The following is a 15,948-nucleotide window of genomic DNA, read 5'->3' as shown; positions in this document are numbered from 1 at the left end:
ATCTAAATCCCTTAAGTCACCTCAATTTACAGTCTAAAATGTTAATATTACAAAAGCCAAGAGTAATAACGATGCAAAACTGAAATGGATTACAAAATCCCTCATAGTTCCTTATTGAAAACCCAACCGCCTACAATAATGGCAGGCAGTGGCGCCATGGTAACGGCCCATGTAAGGATGACTCAGCAGTAACCATAGAATTAGGAATTAGAATAGTAATTTAATAGGATCTCTTTGGCAGAAACATAGACCATTAGAATGCCTCAGAGGCCCCATCCCATTAGCCTTCTTCTATACCATCCCTTCATGTCAGTGAAAACCTAAGGGGTAACGGAAGGGCCTAGGGGGTGAAATGGAACCAGCCCAGCCAAGTTCAGGGTGGTTCCTTCTTCAGCTGGTTCAATGTTTACCTGTGGCAGTGTTATTCCGGTCCACAGACTCTGGGTCCAGCTCATCATGACTCAGGAAATCCTGGATACGCTTCAGGGACACGCTGGCCTTGGAGTAGCAACAGAGTCAACACATGCACACACACACACACAACGCAAAAGCATGCACAACATCCACAGGAGGAATGAGAGAAGGTATAAGAGGAGGAGTGAGAGAAAGAGGAATGAGAGAAGTAGGAGAAAGAGAAAATATTGCGAGGAGTGATACAAGGAGAGAAAAGAAGGAGTAAGAGAATGATAGAGGAGGAGAAGAGCCTACCTGCACGATACTGCTGATGACTTGGGGCAACATATTGAGAGGGAATCGTAAGATGTTGAACAGAGACAAAGATACAAAGGCTTTCTCCGCGTCTAAAATGTTATTTTTATCCACAGTCACATATACTGCAAACGTTGTCAAGGCAACCTGAGGAGACATTAAAAAAAAAGCATGGAAATAGATCGTCTGGACAGTTCATTGATCTGCAGCTTTCAGTTGCACTATCTCCATCTAAAATACCTAGCTAATAGTCTTACAAAGAAATACATCAAAGCGTTAACCTTCCTTCAAAGTGATATAGCGCGTAAAACAAGGATAATATAGGTGTGTGTGTGTGTGCGTGCCATAGTGTGTCCCGTACTAGGAATGGTGCACTGGTCCATGCCATGGTAGACACGGCACTGAGGTAGGCCGTCTTGCGGAGCATATTGAGCTCTTTCTGTCTGATCTCCAGAACCTTGTCTTTAAAGGAGTTCTCCCATGCGTACAACTTCAACACTTTGATCCCGTTCAGAATCTCGTTCATTAGTTTGATGCGAGCGTCCTTGTACTGCATCTGCTCCACCTTAGAGACAAAAGGAGAGGGGTGGAGAGAGGGAGGGGAGGAGACAGACAGACAGAGGATATGTCAAAACAATGCTACTTTAGAGATGAAGACCACTTGGCTGTCGAAACGTTGGTAAATAAATGATTGCATCGGAGCAACTAGTGTGCAGCGTTTCCTTTTCTTTTAAAATACTGTATTTTAACACTCGTTAAAAGAGGCTTAGAGATAGCTGCTCAAAGACAAAAAAAGCACAAACATCTCCAAGCAAACTGACACACCACAAACAGAGTTTTTGAAGCACAGAGGCGCAAAAAAGGTACAGAACACTTCACTCATCTTTCCACCCACAAGCCAACTTGTTTAAAGAGCAGCATGCTCACTATAGTACAAACTCACAGGAGATCTTTACATTGCTTTGGAGTTTGATCATGAGCATTTATGTGGTAAACAGTTGCACACATTTCTACTTTGACACACTTGGATAAGAAGCTGTTCGTTCAATCATCATCAACACCATCCTTCTCATCGTGATCATCACCATCACCAGTACTTCAACTCCATGTCACCAACAATAAGCCCTCATAGAATAGCAGAGGGAGGTGTGTATACCTGGTAGGCTCGTGTCTTCACAGCGATGGCAGCATTTAAGGGGATCAGCAGGATCATCACAGCAACACCAGCCAGCACTGACGGACCCAGGTTCTACAATACAGAGATAAGGCATGACCAATCAACACAGACACTGACCAAGGTTCTAGAATAGACAGACAAGGTATTAGCAATCAAAACAAAAACAAGGCATGATCAATCAACACAACAGAGATGGACCCCAGACAGACCACGTATGACTAATCAACACAGAGAGCAGGGGTGTAATCATTAGTTGGATTAAGTTGCAAAACGTTTAGTCTGTTGCAAAATGTTTTGCATTGGAAAAACGTTTACCGCTGACTCTAGGAACCAAACGGGAGCAAAAGGAATGAAACGAAACAGGGAGGGACCTAGAAACTCTTGTTTCCGTTGCTAAATGTTTTCCGTTTGGAGTAGACGGTTTCCGTTGCCAAACATTTTCTGTTGTAAACGGAATCCCACTAATGAATACGCTCAAGGCACAATCATTCTGGATCTCATCTCATTAGATCTATTCCCCATACAGTGCACTACTTTTGCTATGGTGGAATAATAAACCCACCTCCATGGTAAGAACCCACCTGCCACAGGAAGTATAGTGCCAGTATGATCTGAAGTGGGGCGGACCACAGCATGTTGAGAAAGGTGGTGAGATCCATGAAGCGCTGAGCGTCGACTGACATCAGGTTGACTATCTCTCCCACTGTAGATGTACGCTTGGCCGCGTTAGTGATGATCAGAGACTAGGGAGAGAAAGAAAGGACAGAAGAGAAAGACAGAAAGACTCAGTATTTTCATGTGTGTGTGTGTGTGTGTGTGTGTGTGTGTGTGTGTGTGTGTGTGTGTGTGTGTGTGTGTGTGTGTGTGTGTGTGTGTGTGCATGCTTCGGCTTGTGTACCTTCCTGTAGATGGCTCCTATGATGGAGGTACGAAGCCTCATGCCAGTGACGAAGCAGTACTGGAAGTGTTGGTGCAGGATGAGAGTCTGGAGGAAGGCGGTGAAGAACATGAGGAAGGCCAGGGCATAACCCCACCAGGTGGGAGCTCCCTTCTGCTTTGTGAACACGATCAATAACCTGGAGGGAGGAGAGAGGAAGAGGGGGGGGGGCGGGACAGGAGGAGAGAAAAAGATAGGAAAAGAAAAGGAGAGATGGAGAGAGAGTGATGGGGCAGGGGGCAGGGGGCAGGGAGAGCAAAGGGAAAGAAGTGGAAGTTTATTATTCCTGTCAAGAAAATGTCTTGCAGCTCAATTGGTAGAGCATGGCGCATGTAACGCCAGGGTAGTGGGACCACCCATACGTAAAAATGTATGCACACATGACTGTAAGTAGCTTTGGATAAAAGCGTCTGCTAAATGGCATATTATTATTATTATTATTATTATTATTATAACATACTCAATATATACAGATAATATGTGATCCGAAAGAGCAAGCTCTAGGGTAAGCTCTTACATTTGAGTCATTTAGCAGACGCTCTTATCGAGAGTGCAGCTTTTCCTTTCCTTTTAAAATACTGTATTTTAACACTAGTTAAAAAAGGCTTTGATAGCTGCTCAAAGACAAAAAAGCACAAACATCTCAGAGCAAACTGACACACCACAAACAAGAACAATGTTGTCCTGTCACCCTGTAAAGCTACAAGGAAACAAATTCTCAAATTCTAAAATATATCTCTGTATTCAGATCTTTATCTTTATTCAGACCACATTCAGCATGTTCATCTGCATTTGACATATACGCTTCATAAGGGTTTATAATGCTGCGCAGTGCTCCATTTACTTGAGGAGCTGTGGGTTAACAAAGGTGATGAGGTCCTGTAGGAGTTTAAAGGCAGATCCGATGAGGAAGTAGGGTCCAAAGGCCTTGATGAGGGAGCGGAGGAAGGAGGGCTTCTTGGGGTCTTTCTGTTTGGACAGCAACACCTCCACCTCCTCAGGACTGCTCTCCCCCCCTACGTGGTTGGACTCTCCCACTGGCGGAGGCTTGTAGTACAGAGCCTGGGTGGACTGGTCCTTAGCACTGTGGAGAGAAGGGGTGGAAATAGGTTCCAAGTAGAAGAAGCATTCATCAAAATCAGCTTCTACCCTTGAACATGAAATTAGCAGATATACTGTATATTTACGCATTATTTTCTCACACAATCTGAATGTGGAGGGGTTGGATTCCAACAGTCAATGAAACACAACCCTCCCTCACACCTCCAAACAGGTTTGAGCAATTACAGGCTTAGGTCTCTCTTTCATATCACTTTACTGGTTCTTCTGTTTACTGAAGGAAAACCAGACAGAACTTGGCAGAGAAACTGAAGATTAGTGAAAGAGAGAGAGAGAGAGCACGAGAGCGAGCGAGAGCCAGAGAGAATGTTTGGAACAATGATGGAGGTTAGAGTTCAGCATTCAGCAGACACTCCCAAGCTGGTGTCAAGTGTGTTTGGACAAGAGTTATATTGACTTTTTTGTCATTTCCCAGACGCTCTTACAGTTAGTGCATTCATCTTAAGGTAGCTAGGTACAACAACCACATCTCAGTTTTTGAAACTTAAACTTTCCTCAATAAAGCAGCTCTCTGCAAAGTCAGTGCAGGTAAGAAACAACAAAAGCACAACGTACTATGGGGCTCATGGCTATGTAGTCTGGTAGACATATGTCCAGCTTAATAAGCTGAAGCAGAAAGCAGTTTCAGCTAATTGTTTTTTGCTCTTGAAAGCTTGTTTGACAAGTTTAAGCAGAAAGCTTTCTAGTTAAAGGTTTTTGTGGTAGCCACCTGCTTTGATAAGATAAAGTGGAAGACAAGACATTTTCAAAGAGAAACTTTATATAAATCCAATCAATTATTAATATCGTAGGATTGGGATGAATTGTAAAAAATGGTTGTCTTTTATCAGAGAAAAAGCAGGTACTTTCTATTCAGAGCAGAAAGCAGGCTTAATCTGGCTACCAGCCAGGCAATGACAGACAGATTTTCACTCCGCTGCTTTCCAGTCACGTTCCAGTCTTCTTCATTCACTGCAGCAGCCTGTTGGAATGCTCTGTATGATGTAAACAACGTACCAATGTTCCATCTGTGTGTTTTGTTACGATTTCTCTCCAACTGATCTTACTGATCTGTGGTGCGATTTCTATCTTTGATAGTAGCATGTTTAATTTACACTGACTCAACATATTAAATGCTCAAAAGGTGCTGCACAATCCAGTGGTTTCTATCCTAACATGTGTTTGAACAGATATGAGAGATACTGGCTGGCGCCACATGAAAAACACTTTATCTTTCTCACACACGTGCACATGCACAAACACAAGCATGCACACTCAAGCCAAGCCTATGAAGACAACTTCCTCCCTCAGCTCTCCACAGTTCTGGGAAAGATGTGAAAGGGCAAACTACTGTTGACTTAGGCTGTGTCATTTGGCTGTGTAATCTTAAACAAGAGCATGAGAAACCCTTCTCTACACATTCGTACTACTGGGTCAATATTGTTGTAACAAGTAAAATAAGGAAATAAGGGTACTGATTTTCAAACTGTGTATAATAAAACATTGTATTGTTATGTTTTTACTAAGAAGTAGTGAAATTATTGGAAGCCTTTGAGATAAGAATCACCAAATAGAATGTGTCCATTGCAGGAAAGATTGAGGAAATGTGGATGCTGGTCTCAACTCAAAATTTCTTAGAAATATACACTGAACAAGAATATAAACGCAACATGTAAAGTGTTGGTCCCATGTTAATGAGCTGAAATAAAAGATCCCAGAAATGTTCCATACACACAAAAAGCTTATTTCTCTCAAATGGCCACTGGCATGCTGGAGAAGTGTGCTCTTCACGGATGAATCCCGGTTTTTAACTGTACCGGGCAGATGGCATTGTGTGGGCGAGCGGTTTGCTGATGTCAATGTTGTGAACAGAGTGCCCCTTGGTGGCGGTGGGGTTATGGTATGGGCAGGCATAAGCTACGGACAACGAAAACAACTGCATTTTATCGATGGCAATTTGAATGCACAGAGATCCCGTGACAAGATCCTGAGGCCCATTGTCGTGCCATTCATCATGATAATGCACGGACCCATGTCGCAAGGATCTGTACACAATTCCTGGAATTTGAAAATGTCCTAGTTCTTCCATGGCCTGCATTCTCACCAGATATGTCACCCGTTGAGCATGTTTGGGATGCTCTGGATCGAACGTGTACGACAGCGTGTTCCAGTTCCGCCAATATCCATCAGCTTCGCAGAGCCACTGAAGAGGAGTGGGACAACATTCCACAGGTCACCATCAACAGCCTGATCAACTCTATGTGAAGGAGATGTGTTGCGCTGCATGAGGCAAATTGTGGTCACACAAGATACTGACTGGTTTTCTGATCCACGCCCCTACCTTTTTTAAAAGGTGTCTGTGACCAACAGATGCATATCTGTATTCCCAGTCCTGTGAAATCCATAGATTAGGGCTTAATTTATTTATTTAAATTGACTGATTTCCTTATATGAACTGTAACTTTGAAATTGTTGCATGTTTATATTTTTGTTCAGTATAATAATACTTTTTCAGTTTCCTATACTACCTCCCACCCTCCCTCTATCTCCATCCCTCCCTACCTGTGAGCCTTGGCCTGCTCCACCTCCCACTCCCGCAGTAGCTTGGGGACGATCACCTCTGAACTGTCCCCCTTGTTTAGTGACCACAGGTCTTTGGCTTCCAGAGGGTTCTTATAGCCCTTGATGGCCATGCTGGGACAGAGAGGGACACAACACATTAGTGGAACTTCATGAAGAGCAGGTTCCTGGAAATGGCTTTATCCGTGTCCAGGAAACCAGGGCACAGAGAGAAGACTTGTTTGCAGTTCCATTGATTATTGATCAAATCTACTGATTGCTTGTGGGAATAAAATACTTGAACATGAAGTAGAAACAAGCCATACAAATGTATAGGATAGACACAATGACGACACCAAGACATCATTTTTGTACAGTATGTGTTGTATGGGGGAAATCGTGTTACCTAGTGAACCACCAGAAGGTCATAGTGGAGAGGAAACCAGCAGTCGATTGAGGACAAGGATTCTGAGGAGAAAATGGCAGAGTAAGAAGAGGCCACTGAGTGTGTGTCTGTGTGTGTATGTGTGTGTGTGTGTGTGTGTGTTGACTCACGGGGTCTGTGTCTATGTTGGAGAAAAGTGGGGGTTTCTCATTGAAGCAAGAGAAGATAAGCTCGGCAACGATCAGACTGAAGTAGAAATAAAATGTGGTGAAACGCAGCTTGTCTGAAATCTCACTCTGAAACACAAGAACGCAGAAAGACTTTATTGACCCGTTGGAGGACATTTTGTTATGAAAGCCATTTCTTAAGGAAGCTGACAGACAATACACTAACTGTCTTAGTCTCCTAAAATGCTCTCTTAGATATCTATGATCAGTCCCCCAAACCCTGCTGAGCTAAAAACAACTAAGTCATCCAAAATCATTCCTTTGTCTCCCTGACCATAAGCCATTCAGTCAAATGAAATATATAAACACAACTAGGGGCTATTTGGTAGGATCAATGGGATTATAAATAGCCAGAGCGAGAGCACAGGACTGATATTGGCCTGGTTTGACCCCACTGTTAGGGCATTAGATTATGTTAGAGTATTAGACAGCCCTCAGTAGTTTAGGTTAGATAAGACGGCTAAGGCCCTGCAGGTCGCTAGGACAACAGATCGATCTCTCTCTCGCTCTCTCTCTTTCTCTCTCTCAATTCAATTCAATGGCTTTATTGGCATGGGAAACGTATGTTAACATTGCCAAAGCAAGTGAAGTAGATAGTAAACAAAAGTGAAATAAACAATAAATATTAACAGTAAACATTACACTCAGAAGTTTCAAAATAATAAAGACATTTCAAATGTCATATAATGTATATATACAGTGTTGTAACAATGTGCAAATAGTTTAAGTACAAATGGGAAAATAAATAAACATAAATAGGGGTTGTATTTACAATGGTGTTTGTTCTTCACTGGTTGCCCTTTTCTTGTGGCAACAGGTCACAAATCTTGCAGCTGTGATGGCACACTGTGGTTTTTCACCCAGTAGATAAGGGAGTTTATCAAAATTGGGTTTGTTTTCCAATTCTTTGTGGATCGCTGTTCTCTCTCTCTCTCTCTCTCTCTCTCTCTCTCTCTCTCTCTCTCTCTCTCTCTCTCTCTCTCTCTCTCTCTCTCTCTCTCTCTCTCTCTCTCTCTCTCTCTCTCTCTCTCTCTCTCTCTCTCTCTCTCTCTCTCTTCTCTCTCTCCCTCCCTCCCTCCCTCCCTCCCTCCCCCTGCGTAACCCCCCAAAAAACCAACCGTAAGTTCTTTAGCCAGGGAAGGAAGGGGGATGGGGAGAGGGAGGGAAGGAGGAAGAGGGGGGCGATAAACATGTTTTGAGAGAGGGAAAAGAGGAAGGAGAGAGCTGGAGGGAGATGATGGAGACTATACATTTTAAACATCTCCTTCACCTCCTATACAGTACACGTTAGGGGAAACCCTGATCTTACCTGATATTTGGCCTGTAGGATCTTGGAGCGGAAAGGCACTATGGCACACAGCACTGACAGGAACCAGAATATAAAGAGAATTCCTGAAGACTGGACCCCTCTCAACCTCTCAAACTGTATCAGAAACGTAGCTAGCAACTGAGAGAGAGAGGAGGGAGAAAGGGAGAGTGAGAGAGTGAGGCGTTGAAATAACACGATTTAGATAAGCACAGAAACACACAGGGCATGTAAGATGAACATGCATCTCAGCTCTGCTCTCTCCTTCGCTCACTCATGCATAGGGCATGAGAGAGAGAGAGAGAGAGAGAGAGAGAGAGAGAGAGAGAGAGAGAGAGAGAGAGAGAGAGAGAAATGTGAGATATAAAAACAACAACTTGTGAACCAGCATAGCAACTGCTCCACAACGATGCCTGTGAATAACAGCACGTTCACTAGGCTTATTCTACACCTTAGAGAACGCAACATACTGTAAAGGCTACTGGAATACAATGACAATCTAATCATCTACAACACATATGTCAGAGTCAAGGCCCGCGGGCCACATCCGGCCCGCGAGAAGGTTTTTTACGGCCCCTGGGATGATCTTGATTTATTATTAGAACCGGCCCGCAGACCGCAGCAAGCCGGCAGCCCGCAGATCTTTTACACGCACCAATACTACATTTCCCACAATGCAACGGTGACGCACCGAGCAGTAGGCTGCTTCATTTCAATATTTATTGGCACAGCAGTCGTCAGCATCACAGTAAAATTAACTTTCAGATACCCATCAAAAATGGCAAAACGGAAGGTGGACACTGAGAACCGGGGGTTTCAAACAAGGTGGGAGTCGGAGTATATGTTCACGGAGGTAGCTGGAAAACCTGTGTGTCTTCTGTGTGGAGAAAGTGTGGCGGTACTGAAAGAGTATAATCTGAGACGACATTATGAAACGAAACACGCGGACAAAAACAAGAATATGGACATGGAACAAAGGCTACAAAAGGCAGAGGAATTAAAACGAGGCCTCAAATCTCGACAGGCTCTGTTCAAAAAAGCCAAATCACAAGGCCAGGCTGCTGTCAAGGCCAGTTTTATTTTGGCAGAAGAGATCGCTAAATCAGCCCGGCCATTTACTGAGTAGGTAGTGCTGAACACCTCCACTCAATTCTGAGGATTTCCTCAGCTCAGAGCCTTACCCCGAACATTGATGAACTTGTGGAAAAGATGGGACACCACCAAGTATCACCCTCAACCTCAAACAAGTGAACATTACTGTGCAATCACATATTTAGAGTTTTTACTCAGTTCAAGTTTAAAAGTTAAAGTTTAATATTTGTTTTCACTGCATGTTACTTCTCCTTAAACAAAGTGTTGTTTTTGATTAATAGATTTTTGCACTTTATTTTATTGTATTTCAATCCAATTATATTTTAAAAATATTTCAGTTGAGTGGATGATAGAAAATTGCTATTATTGTTTTTTTCTTTGAAGTAAATTTAGCCCACTTTTGCTAAAATAGAAAATATAGGCTACTGATGGTGCCTTGAATACCGGTTTCTTTCATTTAATGTTCATGTTATGGGGATTTTTATATAAAGGAAATTTGTCTTTTGTGTCTGTTGAAAATTAAAGATTACTGACAGAGCCATAAGAAAATATTGCTTTATTTATCTGATCATATTGGAATATATTTGTTAGGTTTTCAGTAGGTTCAATTAGGTTCACTAGACTATATGCGTCATTTAAAAAATTTTCAATGAACATTCGAACAGTCCGGCCCTCGGCTTGTAGCTAAATTTTTTATTTGGCCCTCCGTCCATTTGACTTTGACACCCCTGATCTACAACAACAATCAGGCTGGTCTCCCAGACTAGACGTAACATAGTAAACGAAAGTCCGGGACTCTCAAATTAGTATGATATGTTACCTTTGATATGGTTACATAAAAGGGAAGGTTACTTAAGGAAAAAACGAAAGGAGGGTGGTTGGTCGTTATGGATGGATGAGCGTATAACACCAATGTCTAGCAACCCAAAGGTTGCGTGTTTGAATCTCATCACGGACAACTTTAGTATTTTAGCAACTTTGCAACTACTTACTACTTTTTAGCTACTTTACAACTACTAAGCATTTTTTTGCTTCCCCTTAACCCTTTAACAACTCCTAAACCTAACTTAGCTAACGTTAGCCAACTAGCTAACGTTAGCCACCTAGCAACCTAGCTAATGCTAGCCACAACAAATTAGAATTCGTAACATATAAGTATTGCAAATTCGCAACATATTGTACGAATTGCAATTCGTAACATGTCATACGAATTGAAATCGTGCTTCCACCCATCCAGGACATCTACTCAAAATGGTGCCTGAGGAAGGCACGCAGCATCATCAAGGACCCCACACACCCCAGCCACGAGCTGTTCTCTCCCTTAGCATCGGGCAGACGGCATCAGACCATGAGGTCTGATACCAAAAGGCTCAGAGACTGTTTCTATCTATAAGCCATCAGACTGCTGAACACTTGAACTGGACTGACCACCTGCTCTGAATCTCCGCACCTTAGCACACATCACAACTGCTGCTACCAGACTCTTATTATACTGCTCAGTTTAAACACTTGCTCCCCATCCCCCCCTTCCCCAAAACACATGTAAATATTGTACTATAAATTGTGCCTTCCTGTATTATACTTATACTAAAATTGTTATTCTATTCTACTGCCATTTACTTCATGTTCGTATTCTTATTTTTTTCAATTTCTTATGGTTGTTGCATTGTCGGGAAGGAACCTGCAAGTAAGCATTTCATTGGACAATGTATACCATGCATATCCCGTACGACTAATAAAACTTGAAACTTAAATTGTAAATCGTAACATATCATACGAAATGGATGATGGACATCCACAAATGAATACATACCATACCATACCAAACCAAACAACATATTATACTAATTTGAGTGTTCCAGATTTACGTTTACTATGTTCCGTCTACCCCTGAGTCCAGGTTGCAACAATACATACATGATTGATTGACTATGACAAGTTATGGATTCAAAATACTGGTCACTAAGCAACAAGGTATATAAGGTATTTTTCAGGAAGTGAGTTGAACGGTGTACTGTATGACTGTACTGTATGTTTACAACGCCACATCCCTGTTTGTTGTGTACAAGTACCATCGTCATGCCGACCACCAGTGGAGTGACGAAGTAGATGGGTGGCTGTGTGTCCCCCTGCTGCAGCTCATGGAAGGTGCCGAAAAGATCTGTCCAACACACGATCCACAACGCCAACCCAAAGACCTAGAGGAGGAAAGGGAAGGGGGGAGAAAGAGAGAGAGAAATAGACCCAAAACTGAGCAGGAGTCTGGTACGTTTCCCAGTACTGGTCATTAGCCTGTCTGATAAATATTTCCACTATTCCCCTATCGTGCATCAACTAACTCATCTAATAAGGGCCTCAGGCAACAGACAGTATTGCATCGAGAGAGAAAGACAGAGAGATGGAGACAGAGAGATGGAGAGAAAGACAACCGGACAGACAGTGTATGCATGTCCACCTACAGCAGTCCAGTGCGTGGTGTGGTCCCTCACCGTTTTGACTCTGTTGAGGATGGACATCATGATGTAACCCTTGTTGTTCCTCTGGAGGTAGAAGAGGTATGGAGGGCAAGCAAGCCACAGGTACACACAAGGCAGCCATGACAGCACTGACAGCTGGAAACACTCCGGCAGGTCTGGGCTGTCTGTGTGGAGCGTCTGATTGGCTACCTGGAATCAAATAAGACGGAGACCAATGGGATGAGACCAATACCCTTTAAATGTCAAATCATCAAACACTTATCCAGTGGGGCATGACATTAGCTGTCTTAGGGGTCGAGAGAGGGACACGCACACGCTTGTGAAAAATGTGATAGGTTGTTGCTGTACTTAGCCTAGTTACGTACAAGGGACAGTGTTCATACTGTAAACTTCCATGCAAATGTAGAGGGGAAAACCACAACTTGGCGGCTAGGTTGAATCACGGACACTAAGAACTGAGTAGTTCTTAGAAGCATCTTGTGATACTGAAACAAACTGCATTACTCTCAAACATCCTATTTCATAATAAGAATAGTTTATTACATTTTTAAAGCACTTTTCATTATACAAGAATAATCTCAAAGTGCATAAAAGATCAAATAGAAAAATAGTTTAAAAACTAAACAAATACACTGAGTGTACAAATCATTAAGAACACCTGCTCTTTCCATGACATAGCTTTCACCTGGATTCACCTGGTCGGTCTATGATCCCTTATTGATGTCACTTGTTAAATCCACTTCAATCAGTGTAGATGAAGGTTAACAAAGGATTTTTAAGCCTTGAAATAATTGAGACATGGATTGTGTATGTGTGCCATCCAGAGGGTGAATGGGCAAGACAAAAGATTTAAGAGCCTTTGAACGGGGTATGGTAGCAGATGCCAGGCGCACTGGTGTCAAGAACTGCAACACCGCTGTGTTTTTCATGCTCAACAGTTTCCCGTGTGTATCAAGAATGGTCCACCACCCAAAGGCCATCCAGCCAACTTGACACAACTGTGGGAAGCATTGGAGTCAACATGTGCCAGCATCCCTGTGGAACGCTTTCGACACCTTGTAGAGTCCATGCCCGACGAATTGAGGCTGTTCTGAGGGCAAAAAGGGGGGTGCAACTCAATATTAGGAAGGTGTTCCTAACGTTTGGTATACTCACTGTATATGCCATTTAGCATATATTTATAGCTTATGGTCATAGTTAACTCCATTCTATTTCAATAAAGCGAAGTTAAAGGTCCAATACAGCTCAATATCAAAATAGCTTCTTAGCAAAGAGCCATTTCTCAAGCAAGAATTTGGTAGGACTGTCTGGGAGTGGTCTGAGTGGGGAGGGGAGAACTGAAAACTAGCTGTTATTGGCAGAGAGGTTTGGAACTCTTTCTTATTGGTCTATTAACTAATTTACCGCCTGATGTCACCAGGCAGGCCAAAACTCCATCCCACCAAAACAGACTGAAGTTTCAGCCAGTCTTTTCAAACAGCTCTTGCACTAAAAGGGCAATTATCATTTTCACAATATTATTCCAACCTCATACAGTAGTGTGGAAATGTATACAAAACACAGTATAATCTCATTTATGACTGCACTGGGCCTTTAATTAAACCAGAGTCAGTGAGACTGGACAACAAGGCAGGGACTCATAATGAAGACAAGTGACTGCTTATTACATTTCTGTCAGAGCTTACTTCCTTTTAATCATTTTAGGGCTCAAAAGAGAACAAATATAATATTACAGGTTAGCATATGTACAGTATGCAAATAAGGTCATTTCCCAGTAAAGTTACGGGACCCGGTAAGTCATCATAGTCATAAACAGACATTTGCTGTTATAACTCCTAATGACAGCTGCTATGTCAGTCTTATGACTGTGGTCCTCTGTAGCTCAGCTGGTAGAGCACGGCGCTTGTAACGCCAAGATAGTGGGTTCGATCCCCGGGACCACCCATACACAAAAAAAATATGTATGCACGCATGACTGTAAGTCGCTTTGGATAAAAGCGTCTGCTAAATGGCATATTATTATTATGACAGTGCTATGTAGGCATTATAGCATAACTAACACAACTAAAGTGCTACCGGTTTTGTGAGGCCTGATAACAATCCCAAAAGCCAGTGTGAGTATCTATGGAAGTGTTTACCATGAATAGCTAAAGGATGCAGCCATATCTCAAAGACATGAGAGGAAAGCATATCATATCAAACTTCATATCTGCAGTGTGGCAGGCAGCCAGTGGTGAATGTGCTTTTAAGGACCAGCCAGTGGTGGAACAGAGTAGAAGAGGCCCAACCCCAGATACTTTGCTAGATAAACACAGCTGCCCATGTTTCTGCCTGTCGGCACCCATCAGGGGAGTGTGTATGAACGTGTGTGCATGAGTGTGTGTACACACGCCGTGTGTATATGTGTGTGTGGTGTGTGTGTTTGTGCGCATGTGTGTCTGTATGACCACAGCTGGACAGCAAAATTTATAAATATTTGTGAATATGATAAGCAAGACGTCATTTATTTGTAGATATTCACGTTGCCAGACTTGATTAAGGCTAATTTGTTCAGATGCCCTTTTAAAGCCAAAGAACTCACATGTACCATACCATTCCTTCCAATTAAACCAGTATAAATCAGTTGACAACAATGAATGCGGCACTTTGGTCTCCAGTAGGCCTATAGTTATACATATAATTACTTTACATTTGGCCCATCTGCTTAAATGGCCAGGATGAAAGAGCAGACCATGACTGAAAGAGCAGAGCATCATGACTGAATCATATTATATGACAGGACACAGTAATACACAGTATGGTTGTGTAAATCAAACTGAACTGAATGAAGTGACTGAATAAAGTGAAGGTTTGCCCCTAGCCTGGCTAACAAGCCAAACTCTGTATAACCATGTTGCTAGTTTTCCATTGTACCACGTGGTATGTTGCGTCAGGCTAGGCACCTCCCCAGTGTGGTCATTATTTAGCTGCATCACTAGCTCAAATAAATATCACACTAGGGAACAGCCTGAGCATTAGAAAACAAAACACATTGACTTTGCGCTCAGTGAGTCACAAAGCGTGGCCTTTGCCTTTCCTCTCTATGTGATGAGAACAATGGCCAGGTCTGCGGATAGGTTGTGGTGTGTAGAGTAGAAGCTACGGTTGGATGGTAGGTTGTGGTGTGTAGAGTAGAAGCTACGGTTGGATGGTAGGTTGTGGTGTGGTGTGTAGAGTAGAAGCTACGGTTGGATGGTAGGTTGTGGTGTGTAGAGTAGAAGCTACGGTTGGATGGTAGGTTGTGGTGTGGTGTGTAGAGTAGAAGCTACGGTTGGATGGTAGGTTGTGATGTGTAGAGTAGAAGCTACGGTTGGATGGTAGGTTGTGGTGTGTAGAGTAGAAGCCATGGTTGAGCAATACTGTAGGTTGTGATGTGTGTGGTAGGTTGTGTTTTGTAGAATGGCAGCTATGGTTAGCCTAACTGTTTATATCTACTGTAATGACCGGCTGGTACATGTGTGATACACCCCAGCCCTTCCTTTCTGTAGAGTCTGCTTGTCTCATCAACCTTCAGTACAGATGGCGGATGGTTAGCAGCACTAGTCAGTATTTACTGTATGTTTTGCATCTAAAATCAGGCCTGCTGGGTTGTGTTAACCAGTTTGAGAGCGGTAGCTAGCAGCCATCTCTCTGCTAATGACTTTAGTGTCCTTGTCCTGGAGAACAAATATTACATTACGGGGGTGATACTGAAGTATGTAGATAAATAGCTGTTTGTCCAAGGAAGGTCACCTTCCTTTGATGCCAGTGACAAGGCTGATTCGAGAATGAATGCAAATGTTTGGCCGGTTATTATTGCTCAGTTTATCATTGGGACCAATTCTAGAATCAAACTCTACTTTTTGGTGTAGTAATTAACATTAATAGTCCTTTGACATCAACACGTCAAGAGTTATAGCGTCGCAGTGTCATGGTGAGTCTAGAAGCTAGCTTTTTTCTCCCA

The 15,948-nt window shown here is 42.7% G+C and overlaps 1 protein-coding gene across 7 annotated transcripts in view; it reads right to left on the bottom strand.

Annotated features, from left to right (window-relative positions):
• The window catches only part of abcc3 (ATP-binding cassette, sub-family C (CFTR/MRP), member 3), a 67,039-nt gene that overhangs the window by 29,882 nt on the left and 21,209 nt on the right, over positions 1-15,948 (bottom strand). For 6 of the 7 annotated variants that reach the window (XM_041858730.2, XM_041858729.2, XM_041858731.2 and 3 more), the window contains exons 2-14: positions 11,979-12,155; positions 11,562-11,687; positions 8,401-8,538; positions 7,035-7,160; positions 6,886-6,947; positions 6,483-6,614; positions 3,667-3,906; positions 2,784-2,961; positions 2,467-2,628; positions 1,865-1,957; positions 1,070-1,273; positions 709-855; positions 411-498 (exon numbers count right to left, since the gene is read on the bottom strand). In XM_041858730.2, coding sequence (XP_041714664.1) covers positions 411-498; positions 709-855; positions 1,070-1,273; positions 1,865-1,957; positions 2,467-2,628; positions 2,784-2,961; positions 3,667-3,906; positions 6,483-6,614; positions 6,886-6,947; positions 7,035-7,160; positions 8,401-8,538; positions 11,562-11,687; positions 11,979-12,155 — 1,873 coding nt within the window. The remainder of the gene's footprint in view (positions 1-410; positions 499-708; positions 856-1,069; positions 1,274-1,864; positions 1,958-2,466; positions 2,629-2,783; positions 2,962-3,666; positions 3,907-6,482; positions 6,615-6,885; positions 6,948-7,034; positions 7,161-8,400; positions 8,539-11,561; positions 11,688-11,978; positions 12,156-15,948) is intronic. The other variant, XR_005996524.2, reaches the window with a different exon arrangement.

The sequence above is a fragment of the Coregonus clupeaformis genome, chromosome 31 (assembly GCF_020615455.1).
Source record: "Coregonus clupeaformis isolate EN_2021a chromosome 31, ASM2061545v1, whole genome shotgun sequence".
Taxonomy (NCBI): domain Eukaryota; kingdom Metazoa; phylum Chordata; class Actinopteri; order Salmoniformes; family Salmonidae; genus Coregonus; species Coregonus clupeaformis.
The sequence above is the reverse complement of the archived record's forward strand: the minus strand, read 5'-3'. Positions and strand labels throughout refer to the sequence as shown.